Source organism: Labrus mixtus, chromosome 1, assembly GCF_963584025.1.
Source record: "Labrus mixtus chromosome 1, fLabMix1.1, whole genome shotgun sequence".
Lineage (NCBI taxonomy): Eukaryota > Metazoa > Chordata > Actinopteri > Labriformes > Labridae > Labrus > Labrus mixtus.
Genome location: NC_083612.1, coordinates 11010448 through 11023491, shown reverse-complemented (window position 1 = coordinate 11023491; position 13044 = coordinate 11010448). Strand labels below are relative to the sequence as shown.

The 13044-nt window shown below is 40.5% G+C and overlaps 2 protein-coding genes across 2 annotated transcripts in view; both read right to left on the bottom strand.

The window, feature by feature from the left end:
• Nucleotides 1–13044, bottom strand: part of traf6 (TNF receptor-associated factor 6) — a 400050-nt gene that overhangs the window by 294842 nt on the left and 92164 nt on the right. The window lies entirely within an intron of this gene.
• On the bottom strand, nucleotides 325–11957 carry pamr1a (peptidase domain containing associated with muscle regeneration 1a). Its single transcript, XM_061062522.1, has 11 exons — nucleotides 11572–11957; nucleotides 10966–11127; nucleotides 10538–10663; nucleotides 9068–9182; nucleotides 7216–7433; nucleotides 5620–5817; nucleotides 5310–5504; nucleotides 4831–4906; nucleotides 4449–4669; nucleotides 2905–3245; nucleotides 325–2185 (listed from the first exon to the last, which is right to left on the bottom strand). Exons 1-11 carry the CDS (start codon nucleotides 11675–11677, stop codon nucleotides 1613–1615), a joined length of 2331 nt encoding a protein of 776 aa, XP_060918505.1. The 5' UTR covers nucleotides 11678–11957; the 3' UTR covers nucleotides 325–1612.

The following is a 13044-nucleotide window of genomic DNA, read 5'->3' as shown; positions in this document are numbered from 1 at the left end:
TTTGTCTCAGGAGTAAGAGCTAAGTTTAGCAAATCCTCTCAGTGTGTATCTCAATGACAGCACATGTTGGACAGTCTGCGAGGAAACTCACGAATGTATAACCTCACATGCAAACAAGCCGCAGACGCACAGGCTGCGACTGATGAACACTGCAGTCTGAACAGGTTGTACTGATGTTCACGTTCAAAGCTGGAAATGCATACCCATAAGGGAAATAGTCTCATAGTATTTTAAAGAATAGTCTTTTGAATGTTAGTTTGTACATAAGACTACACATTCAGATAAACCAGAACAGAAGCACATGCATACTTGCATACACATGCACACATTTAAGCTATAGTTGTTTTATTGTTTTGGTGTTCAGACGTTTATGAGACCACCTTTTGCAGAAAATTAGCATATGCATGCACTTGCACACAAAAGTGTACCTTTTGTCTAGAGATACGATTAAAGATTGAAGCACTCAGCTGTTAAACCTTTTAACAAAGTTTATATTATGTTATATTATATTATATTAGAAGACAAAGATATACTTTTAATATACTATTAATCCCGCAAGGGCAAATTCAACTCAACACTCTGTTGTTGTTGAACATGCTGCACACACACATAGGCTTAAATACACACACATGCACAAACAGAATCCTAGAGACATGCACTAATGGAGAGATGTCAGAGTGAGGGGGGGCTGCCCACAGCGAGCACTCCTGAGCTAGTGGGGGGAGTTTCGCTGCCTTGTTTAAGGGCACCTTGGCAGTGCTCAAGAAGTGGCCTGGCACCTCTCCAGCTACAGTACCAGACATATTACCAGATTTTGATCGGCACCAGGAATGGAACCGACGACCCTCCGGTTCCCAACGCAAGTCCCTACAGACTGAGCTACTGCCGCCCCGTAAATAACATCACAGTGTATTGTTTTATGGTATTTATAAATAGCCTGCCATAGTACAGATGACATTTAGTGATAGGGCTAATTCCTTCATATTTGCATGGTGAAGTATTGCTCACATGTTAATGTACACTGTCCTAATTCTACTCATGCAAATAATGTTGTAAAGTAATACACAAGTGAGAAATACAAATTTGATGGCAGACCGTTTATAGTCAGCTCACTTTGAGTTTGGACACAAATCAAGCACATGGTGTAAAAGATTATTAGTACATTTATATTAGTATTTCAGTACTGGTTTTCTTGCAAGAAATAATGCCACCAACCTCTGCAGAGTTCAGAAATATGTTGAGCATCTTATGCTCATCATAGCATATGGAGGGTTGCTTTATTTTTTGATAAACAATCTTCAATTTTATCCTTTAAAAGAACACTCCAGAGACATGAGGCTACAGCCAAAGAATAAGAGTATGTGGGTGTGGGGTTTTTAAGCAGCTACGTTGAGTTTGTTTAAAGTGGAGGTGGCTCAAACACAGAAGAAGAACAGCATGCACACATAAGAGAGATACAGGTTGAGCGCCAGTTCTAACATCACATGATATTGATACAGCTGACATCTCCACCTTTTCCTCCAACTGTGGGAGTTACAAAAGTGGAAATAAATGACCAATTAAGAGTTTGCTGAAAGTACATTTTTCATTAAATACTGAGAAAATAACGAATCTACTTCATGTTCTCCTCTATCCAGTCCAAAAAGTTTGCTATTCGTGTCTGAGCTGTGTAAATCTGATGGTTGCAGTGTCTTTTATCATTGTTGACACTCTCTAAACTGAGAAGTTGCCAGTCTGTACTGGACGATCCCAGAGTCTCCTCATGCTCAAATAAATCACCTCGTGTTGTTGAAAACACAGCTGGAGTGACTGTGATGCCTGGAATAACACCGGGACAAGGAGTCTGAGGACTGGACGGCTTCCTTATGACACACAGTTTGTTATCGTTTATCATCGTCGTGTGTGCTCCTCCTTGAACAAATGCTGCCTCGCATTGTGCAACATCACCCAACTGGACAAGTCGGGTCTGGCTCTTGGGAGTGTATCGGGTCAGGTGCGTGCCATCGTTTGGTGAAATCCACCTCGCTGTGTAAGCCTCCTGCGGCGTCACCTCTCCCCCTTGAACTTTGGGCAGACAAACTGGCAGCACACGCTCACTGATCCTGATCTTGTCTCTTAGCTTGAGAACAGCCACGTCGGAGGCAGATACAGAGTCGAAATTTGGATGAACTAAAATGTCTGAAACCTGTCGGGAGAAAGAGAGAAAATAGATGAAAAAAAAAAAAACTGGAAGACAGCACACCTTCGAGATCCTGATTCCACGCGGAAGGAGCCAAGTTTTGTTGTTTTTAGAACATCCGTGGAGACCAGATAATATGCGGCAAGATGCGCAAATATATCCAATCCAAATCAAATTTAGTTGTATCCTGGTAAATCTTTAAATGCACAACTAAGTGCCAGAAGGGTTTCATCCTCTACCATTTACAAACAAAGACCTATCCAGGAGATTATATTTATTTCATGAAGATTCCTGCTTAATACTTTATCACTGCATCTGCTGTTCTGTGGATTTTGCAGTCTTGGGAAACTTTAGCAGGTCAAAAGTTACGACAGATTTTTAGGTTAAAAGTGGGACAAAGGTGGGTGGGATTTCTTTATATGCCTATACAAACACTCTTGAACCACAATTAAAAAAGACTATTTCTAAAAAATCAGTATATATGCAACCAATATTCTCTTTAACATTTAGCCTTTTAACTAGAATTCAGCCCACTTCAGCCTTTGTCTTTATATCTTTTGACCTTCAAATGTAGTTCTCCATGTTTGTGACATGAAACTGTAAACAACCTCACGTGGGAACGGTCTCAAAACAACAACATGGAAACCTTTTCCAGCTCATAATATTCAACATCTGGTGTATTTTCACTTAGAACTGGGTCTTCTGATGGGCAAACTGTGTTTTACCCTGAGGTGGTGCAGGCCCTTCAAACGATTGGAGGACCCCTGGTGCTGCACGCCAATGACAACCTTCACATGTGCCGGGTGAAGGGTCTGCAGCTTGTCCTTGTTTACCACACACTGAGCTGCCACCAGGACGCTCCGCTGTGTGAGCAGAGCCCCGCTGCAGGCCAGAGACCAGAATGTGGACTCCTCTGAGGCCCCCTGCTGGATGGACATGGTTTTTCCACGGGGCGTGTGGGTGCTGGCTGTGTGATCAGGAGGCGAGCGGATATAGACGGCTGCATGCCACGGCCACTGAGTGTCTGTGAGGTTGTGTGCGTTGGAAGCGTTGACTTTGCCACAAACTGCGGGGGGATAATGTCAGAGAGGAGAGAGTGTGAGTCAAGAGTAAAACACAGTGCTAATTTATTAAAAGCTATACAGACACACTTCTATCATTATTTGCCTTTGTCTGTTGTCTAACTTGTCCCTCTAAAACAGATAAAGCAAAGCTAATTGGAGGCGCGGAGAGATGGATACACATAAGAATAAGAATAATACGATGTAAACAATAGTCTAGATTATTGCTTGAGTGAAAAAAAGTACAAAACACAACAAGGTTTCAAAGGCACTGTTCTGTTACAGAAGTTAAAAAAGCCTTTAGGCTCCGATGAGCTGAAACACGTCGGTCTGCCACACGTGTTTAGCTTTAGCTGTAGCCATGAATTCATAAAGGCTTTATAACTTTTGTAACGGAACAGAGTGCCTTGGATACTTTGTTTTGTTTACCTGCTTTACTCTTCAGAGGACTTTTCTTCTCTCAAGCGATAAACACATCTAGCCCATTGTTTTCATCGATCTAGTCCACCCTCCCCAAAGAGCACCTGTTTGCTGTTCAGTTTGATTGAGGACCCAGGCAGCCAATGCCGCCTATAAGGGGGGGAGGGGGGGGGGAGCTTTCTGGAGCCCTGGAGGGTTAGGTCATCCTAAATTTAAGCAATCATAACCATTTTTTAAAACCTAAATACTAACCATTACTTATTAACAAAACAAAGAAACACATTTTATCCAGTGTTGCCTGTTTCAAAATGTATATCCCTTCTTTCTAAAACGCTAAAAACCCTTTTTATGTGGTGACATTGAAGTTGGTGGCGAGCCCATTGAACCTAACTGTTAGGACAGTAATGTTGGTTTGGGTATAGCTTTGCCAGGATCTGCACAAAAGTCAGGATGCTGGAAAGAGAAGCTGCATTTGACCCCAACAAAAAATTGTTAGCAACGATTCAAAAGCTCCAAAAGCTGATCAGTTAAATCAAAATATATATCTATGGATTTGCTATCATATTCACATTAAAGTTATTAATTAAACCAGATTCATGGCTGCTTTTTGCAGAAAAATCCTGTGAGGTTATCTGACCAAAAAATGTACTTTTTGGCTTATTATTTAAATGAAGGCATGTTTTTGTCCTAACACTTTAAAGTAGAACATACATACATGTTTTTCCTCTGTAAAAATATTCAGGTTTTATTTCATGGGTTGGGTCAGTCTACACTGCTGCTGCTATTACCTGGTGAGCAGGAAACATGGCTTCCACTCCACCTGCCCGTCTTCAGACAGGTGCGTCGGGAGCTTCCTGTGTGCCTGTAGAGCGGGGAGGCACACTTGTACTCAATGCTGGTGTAGACGGGGTGAAATCCACGAGGCAGGTCCACCGAGTCCTCCTCTTTTGAGTGTTTATCAAACGTCAGCGGGATGAAACCGGCTGATAACAAATCGTCCATGCTGTACCTGTAAGAGAGGCGGAGTCAGTGCTCTAGATTCTCTCTCAAAAGCTCCTTTTCTACATACAATAATCTAATGTGTGGACACTCTTCTTTACTGTATGTGAGCTACATCTACAGTACAAGAAAATGTTTTATTTCCAACATCAGCTATGTTCAAGTAGCTACCTTGATCTCTGACGGGGCTTCACAACATTTTGCCGCACAAGTTCGGACACTTTGGGCTCTCGACATGCTGTAGGGACTGAACAAGAAGGTGACTTTAGCTTCTTGTTCAGAAACAGCTTCAGAGCCTTTATTGCAAAAACTGTTCAAACTAGCAACAATTATTTGTGAGCAGTAGTTAATCAGCGTAAACAGGAAATTGCAGGAATTTTATGCATACAGGTACAAATGTGCATTATAAAAATAATTCAAAACCAATACTGATTCCTCGTAAACAACGGGTCTCATTTATGGTAGACTCATCTTCGCCCTCTAATTGATCAATTTTAACTTATATTTACATCAGAGTTTGTTCATGTCAAGACTTACTGTATATAAGAAACATTCTTTGCCACTTTCATATAGTACTGCAGTAGATAATGGGCTGCTTTCTGTGTGTATCAGGGTGTTCCTTACCTTAATATAGTCTGAAAGAAAAATACCTTTTACACACTTGGGTGGCCTGGTACTCCAGGATCCATTAGTGTGGCAGAAACTCTGGTGGTTCCCGCTCAGAATGTAAGACTTTTTGCAGAAAAACTCAATGGTCTCTGCACCTCCAGCTGTGTTAGGAGTAGATCTGTGGTAGCCATTGAGCAATTTAGGTGGTGGGGAGCACTGGATTCTGCTTGTGTGGCCTGTATAAGTAAGTATTGGAGGTAGGAGAGAGTGCAAACTCTTTTCAGCGATACATTATAAGGCTTTTATGGTGTGAAAAACAGAAGAAAAACAAAACCAGAAATCATCTGATACCTTCTACACATGTGGGAGCTGTGCCGCTCCATGTGCTGTTGGGCAGACAGATCCTCTGCTGGGAGCCGATCAGTGTGAAAGGTGAATGACAGCGATAGTTTACTGATACTAGCTGCTCCTTTAGGCTATACACAGGCAGCAGGTACCCATTCAGCGGTCTCTCTGGTGGTGTACAAAATGGATTCTTGACAGCTGACACTGTTGAAGACATTTTTGATCATACATTAAAGACAACCTGACTGAACCGGCTGCTTAACCTAATTAATGAACTCAAGTATACACATAATTTAGGTTTTTTTCAAAAGTACAAAAACAAAAAATAGGTTTTTAAATTCCTTTCATTTCATTCTGCAGTTCTGTGTGTCATACTGTTCAAAAAATTGCTATGATAAAAAATAAGAAGTACTTTTGCATTTATTGTTATTATTCCACAAATATATACACTGTAGCTAATTAAACTTTAACTACCATTGTTTAACTGTGGTTACAGTATTATTTTTATTCTTGTTTTAATTTTCTTCTTAGCGTTTCAACCTTTATATGACAGCTGAAGAGAGACAGGGATGACATGCAGCAAAGGGCTGGGGTCGGGATTTGAACCCATGGTTACTGTGATGAGGACTATAGCCGTGGTGCATGGGGTGTGACATAACCACTAAGCTTTTCGGTGCCCCCGGTCTTACTATCATTGCAGTATGAACGTCATAAATAGGAAATCACCTAAACAGGCAATTTTTATAATATGGCATACAAAGTAGATATGAGTAAGAATAGCCCTAGGATTGTGCCCTGGGGGACCCCAAGAATAATAAAAATTAATATTTTGGTGTAGTAATAGCTCTGTAAATCCACTAACTTTATTTGATCTTATTTAGTGTTTTTTCCACGAAGAATAAATGAGAGATTTAAGGCTCTCCGGATTTTGTTTTTCCATCTGTAGCACGATGACGCTTCTATCATGTTTAGATGAGCTAGCAAGAGTTAATGTCCAGGAGGGAAAAGGCGAGATAAATGGGATGCAAGTTAGATGCATGATTTGCTTCAAAGAGGGCAAATGGAGAGGGATGAGTATGATAAATCTGTCCGTCTCACATCGCTGGGCTGTACACGAGGCTGCAAACACACACAGAGACACACACACACACACACACAGACACACACGCACACAGCAAAATGAAAGCAAAAGACCCAGGAGGAAATACGGTACGTTCAACAAAGAGGGGTGCTGCATTCATGGAGGGTATCATTTGTATCACGTATTCATGAATATGTCACTGAATGTCACTCCCAAAGTAGTATATGAACAAGGTTATATCAAACTTATACATTCTTAATCCTTTTATGTGAATTCTGCAGAAAAGCATCCTTAAAATGAATCATGAAATAACAGGAACATTATACATTATAATGTAATATAGTCTTACAAAACTATGGAAGCAGCACATAAAAAGTGCATCTCATCCTTCTGAGGTAGAATCATTTTTAAACAATTTAGCACAATATGTATTTGATCTATGCAGTTGTTTTGTGCATCTTGCATCCTCTTAAGTAGAATGTATGTAGCATCCACATTCTAGTCATTGTGGTTGTACCTGCCTGAACTCTCCTGAAAAGTGAGAACAAATCCGTCGAAGTTGTTGTAGCCATCCGAGGAGAACAGAATGTGCAAGAAGTTCCCAGAGCTCTTCATTGGAGGAGGCAGCCGATCCCCGCAAAACCGGCCAATCACAGGAGAGTTCAGATTGTCTCCGTCACGCACCTCGACGTAGTCATAACGACAGTTATGGTCGGACTCCAGACTGAGCTGTGTGAACCTGCAGCACAGCCGAAGAGAGGTTATGTTTAACTGATATTTCAATCCAATTCAAAAGGCTTAACATCAGTCTCCCAGGTACAGAACTGTGCAAATAACAACTCCAAGTCCAATTATGTGGGCTCATGCAGGGCTGTCTGTGCACTTAGCTTTCACCTTCACGTCGGCTGAAGTGTGCCTGTTGAGATGATGATGGTCTTGTGACTTAACATTAATAAGTTTAAAAAAATGTCCACATTTCTTTTTCCACGATTTTCTACTTTGGTTCTTATAGTTTCTAAGTGTGCAGAATTTCATGATAAACTGTAATATTAAACTATGGCCCCTTATTTCAGTGTACGTGACCTTGGGTTGTTCTTAAAAGCTTATTAATCAATTTGACTTGACTCGACTGTTGGGCTAAGAGGTAGGGGCTAAAAACTTTACCTAGAGCAGGGATTCCAAAACTTTTCAGCCTTCTCTTTTCAGAAAATAACTGTGCCAGCAACTGGGGACCCCCATTGTCCCTGGAGGTGGTTAAAACGTTTAATGTTGCACACAGCCGGGCACACTATGAGGCATATCCAAAAAGTGACATTAGAACAGCACAAAAGAACACAACAGCCCAAACAGAAACGCTAGAAGCAGAGCACACGTAATCTCTTGAACAATGTTTTTGTTTATATTTTCACAATAATGGATAAGATATGCTATTTAAATTTGTAATTCTTGCGACCCCCTTCTCAGTGTCTCACAACCCTCCATGGGGTACTGACCCCCACTTTGGAAACCACTGACCTAGAGAATGGGACAACATTTAAATAACTTGTGTTTGTTTTGTCCTAATTTTCAAACTAGATACACAGGGCATGGCAAAGGTATACTGTCAATGACACCATCATTTCATTCAGGTTAAACTGGCATTGTTGAGATCAACTCTCCCTAAATGATTGTGTATGACAATCTACTATCATATATCTTCGCCTCAACATTACACTATTAGATAGTCAACAGAATTTTAAAACATTCATAATTTTTTGCAAAGATATGGGCTTCTTTCCGTGCAGTTGATTCCAATGTTTCATGTTACACTCCATTGATATGCAACATCTAAAGAATGAGCTTGCCTTTCAGTTCCGATCATTTAAAGCGCCATTTGGAGGGCTGGATGATCAATCCCCCACAGATAGGAAAGTGATAGGGCTAAAATGGAAATTGGGAATTTGTCCCTTTTCTCACAAAGCCAAGACTTGAGGTTTTTGTCTCCTATGTAGCTGCTTGTAGATTGAGGGAAAGTAGAATCACAAAGCCCAGAAACTAAAGACATCCTTTAGGTTGACCTGCAGCAATCTGAGTTAACTGCACTGGATATACATGCCACTGGTTTTCTAATGTCAGGTTGATGAAGCCAATTTGTTCTCAGATTGTTTATATTTTGAGAGACTCTGTGTTTGTTTCAGAGCCACAAATAAGTTATTTTTCAAACCTTACCCAGACCTAAGCGTCAGGCTGTTCCATTAATACTGATACACTCTAGATAGATTTTCTAACATTTTATCACCTCAAGTCACTTTTAAGGAAACAGACTTTTTTTTTTCTAACGCTGACTACATTTCAGTGTTTTGTTCTGTGTGTGTTTTGGAAACAGTGACCCACCTCAGCTGGATGCTGCTGCCCCTCTCCACCTGCACTATCCACTCACATCGGGCGTTAGTCGGGTAACTCTCCAGGGCGATGTGACCCTGAGTCCGCTGAACGACTCCTCCACACGCTGCTCACAAAATCACAGTGAAAACATTCTCCTGAAATATCCACTTTCTTATTAAATGTGTGTTTATCACAATGTTTAAACACACGACTGATGATGGGGCATGTTGTGTTAGATGGCAGATAAGTTATTATGAATAAATCTGATGCAACTAGCCACTTCAATAACCATAATTGTAGACAACATGCTGGCATTTATGGCGGCCAGTTTTCTCTTCAAAGACATTTAAAAATGATTGATGTAAAAAGATTACAAATTAATATCCCACTACAAATAGACCAGGATGATAGTTGAAATTTTCAGACCTCAGTTCAGAAGGCTTCAAGATTTCAGGCCTTTGCATTAAAGAGTTCTATTTTTCTACACACAGCTGCATTAACGAAGCACTATTAAAAACGGTTCAGCCTTTTTCATTTTAATGCTTGACCACTCAGATTGATTCAGACTGTAAACAGGTTGTGTAGGACAACAAAGGCTTCTCAACAGCTCTTTGCCTTCCCTTGTGTACGTCAAACTGACAGTACATGACAGAATGGCATCCATGCGGCAATTTCCCCCCAGGCCATTAAAAAATAAAGAACAGAGAAGTATCAAGAGAGTAAGTAACATGCAAGCAAAACTTGTTTGCTTCTTTCTATTAATAGCATGATGTTGCCTTGGGCTGTAGCAGCACATGATAAAATAATAAATTATTTGGATATAGAAGCTGCTGCTGTAGCTGGTAACCACGTCTCCAAAAGACAAACAAACAAACAAAACACATGATCAGTATTAATCTCCCTTTATATGGGCAAACTTCAACTTCCTGGATACTAGCAGCTGATTGTAGCTTGGCTGTGCACCAAAATAAAAAAAACATTGTCGCCCCCAAGTGTCTGTATGCAGTATTACAAATGAGGAAGTCAAATCTGAAAACAGTATGCTGTATTGATTGATTACAGCCCAGAGTCCTTTGTTACATAAATTAGTAGTGTATATTCTCACAGTTATAAATTAAATAGAATTGCAAATGCAGCAAAAATAAAAAATAATTTAAAGTTGTACTATCCATCAAGTCTTTTTATGCTGCCACATATTTAAAATATTTAAAAACTCTGTTATTAATGGTGCAGTGGTTATATTACCCTTTGAACATGTACATGATTTTCATCATCTTATTATCATATACATTTTGCCCAATGACACGGTTGTATGGCTGTCCGACATGGAAACATCAGCCCTAATATATGATGCAGTACAGCAGCTACATATTTAAAGTGAGCAGCATGTTATCCATGCTTTTTTGAAGCTAGCTATGAGATCCAGAACATTATAGAAAAGTCGTAACAGACAGACTGTCCGGATAAATTCATACTTACTTTTACAGTCGCCTCCACTCCAGCCTTGGCGACACTCAGTACAAAACTTTCCATTGACAAAGAAGTCATCATTGGCTCTCCATGTACCATTGTTGCATGTTTTACAGTTTTCAAACAGACTGCAGCCTGGCAACAACAAAAGCACAAAAATGTGAACGTCAGTTTTCAACTTTAGTCACCTGCTAATGAAACACCATCAAGATCAAGGACAGGCTGAACATTTGCTGGTCTTAACACCCTGCGTCTTTGTGTTTTGTCCCCCCCCCCCACAAAAAAAAAATGTCCTCCGATTTTGTATTTTTTGTCAGAGAGAAGCAGCTGTGTGTGTTGAATCAGAAATGGGAAAAAAAAGGTACAGTAGTTAGATTGAACCTCTTCCAGGTTGTTTCGACTTAATAGAACATCTCGATGTGACAATGGGAGTGCACCTGGATGAAAGATGCAGGGGTCACACTGATCCAGAGCATTGCGGCAGCAGGGAACAGTGTAGCCCACCCTTGACCCTTTGGAGGGACAGCGACACTGGATCAGCTGGTACTCGCAACACGGACGACACATTGCGCTCCACTCAGAGCTCGGGCAGCTGTCTCCTGTGAGAGTGGAACAGAATAAAGAATTATACAACTACTGAAACATCTAGCATCTGATACTTCTGTTTTACCAACACTAAGATAATTCATGATGAAGCCTACCACATGTTCCCATCTAATATGACCAATATTTTCACATTTATTGCCAAGGAAACCTGCTATATCCAAACTGTACATGGAAAACTTGTGTGTGTGTGTTTTCCGTCTACAGTGAAGCATACAGTTTTTAGAATAAACGGAGACACGTTTCAACAGCAGAAGTGACTCATCGCCATGAAATAGCTCCACAGTTAGTCAGCAGGCAAGTCAGCAGGCTTTATTTTGTTAAAATGTAGTGACTCTTTTTGAAAAAAAGACAAAGCAATGTCATGTAAAAACTCTCTAGTATTGTGTACAGTAAGAGAAACATTCAATCAAAACCCCAAATAAATGTCTTTCACTTACCATGTGGCCAAGCTGCCACACAAACACAAAGAATCAAGAGGAGGTAGAAGGGTTTTGAGTGAAAGAGAGCTGGCATGGGAAACCTCCTTGTGGAAAAAGCGGGCATGTCGGTTGCCAATCTCTCAGCAACTTCCAAAAGAGATCCAGGAGAGAAGCACCAGCCCAAAGTTATCTACAGATCTTCTTGTCCGTGCGGAAACATGATGTAGCTACAGATGATCAATTCTTCCACCTCAGCATAATGGACAGAGATCATTAACCCATTCCTGACATGAGGTTTTCTTTAGTCGTTTGTTTCTGCTTTGAATTCATGCAGCTCAAATCATCGCAAAGTCCCCCCAACAAGTCCTAGCTCCTCTGCTCTCGGTGTGAGTCCAGAATAAGTGCTTCCCTCCCAATAGTGACAGGGGGGAATACTTGCTGGCAAACAAAGTGGAAAGTGCATTTGAGGGAATAAAGACATGCTAATGAGGAAAACAGTAACGGGTGATGAAGAAAGTCCAGAGAGAGGCAGATATTCCATCTGCTATAGTTGACTGAGAAAGTTTTCAGAACGAACAGAAGTGAATTTCTACAAAGCTGCAAATCATTCTGTTTTTATTTTTCAAAATAATATAAATATATATTTCTGTGAGCACCTCATGCCAGAAATGTGTTTACTGATGCTTCATCCTACACCAGCTGTCACGCCAGACATGACAATATTAAAACTTCTTGGAAGACAGATAACAGATGTCGCCTCTATGAAATGTTTATGATGTCAGTCTCCACTGATTTGCCAGGAGCAATGAGGCTGACAGGATCGTCACAGCCCATTTCATGTCCAAGGTTGCTTTTCCATTACCTAAGCCTTTACTGAGGAGTTTCCATGTTTAGATATCAGGTTTCATCTCCTCCATTACAACAGGTTGTTTGGAGACAGATTGAGACTGATGTACAGACATATCTTTACATAATCACTGTTTATAAAGACTGTTGTCTTTAGCCTTTTTGATTGCCTTTTATTATTGAATCAGATTATAAAGGGTCATTTTTCAAAAGATGAGGGTGGATCGCAAAATGTGCTTTTTTTAATAGATGATTCAGAAACTCTTGTATTTGTCACATATAACAGCAGGCCGCCCCAAACAACAATCCAGAGGGCCCTACGAGACATGTGGTTAGTAACTGACAAATGGTACATGAAGCTGGTGACATGCAGTAATATGATGAGAATGCACAGGTTTGTGGACTTTCGGTTATAAACATCGTGAGTTTGGGCGTTTATACAAAGGTAGTTAAAGCAAAAAGTGACCATATATATATAAGGGTAATAACACCATCGCAAGACCTGCCGGCGGGAGGGCCGTCACAAGCACACCCCGGTCTAATGCATTAAGGCTCCCTTTTGAAACACTTCATTTAAATCATCTTTTTGGTTCATAGCAAACACAGTGTTTCATGATTGTTATTATAAAACATATACTAATGGTA

Coding starts and splice junctions, on each gene's coding strand:
- pamr1a (XM_061062522.1), bottom strand. CDS start 11,677: ATGCCCGCTTTTTCCACAAGGAGGTTTCCCATGCCAGCTCTCTTTCAC. Junction 9,183..10,537: donor GAGTGGAGGCGACTGTAAAA/GTAAGTATGAAT, acceptor TTTTGTGAGCAG/CGTGTGGAGGAGTCGTTCAG. Junction 4,670..4,830: donor AAGCCCCGTCAGAGATCAAG/GTAGCTACTTGA, acceptor CCTCTCTTACAG/GTACAGCATGGACGATTTGT.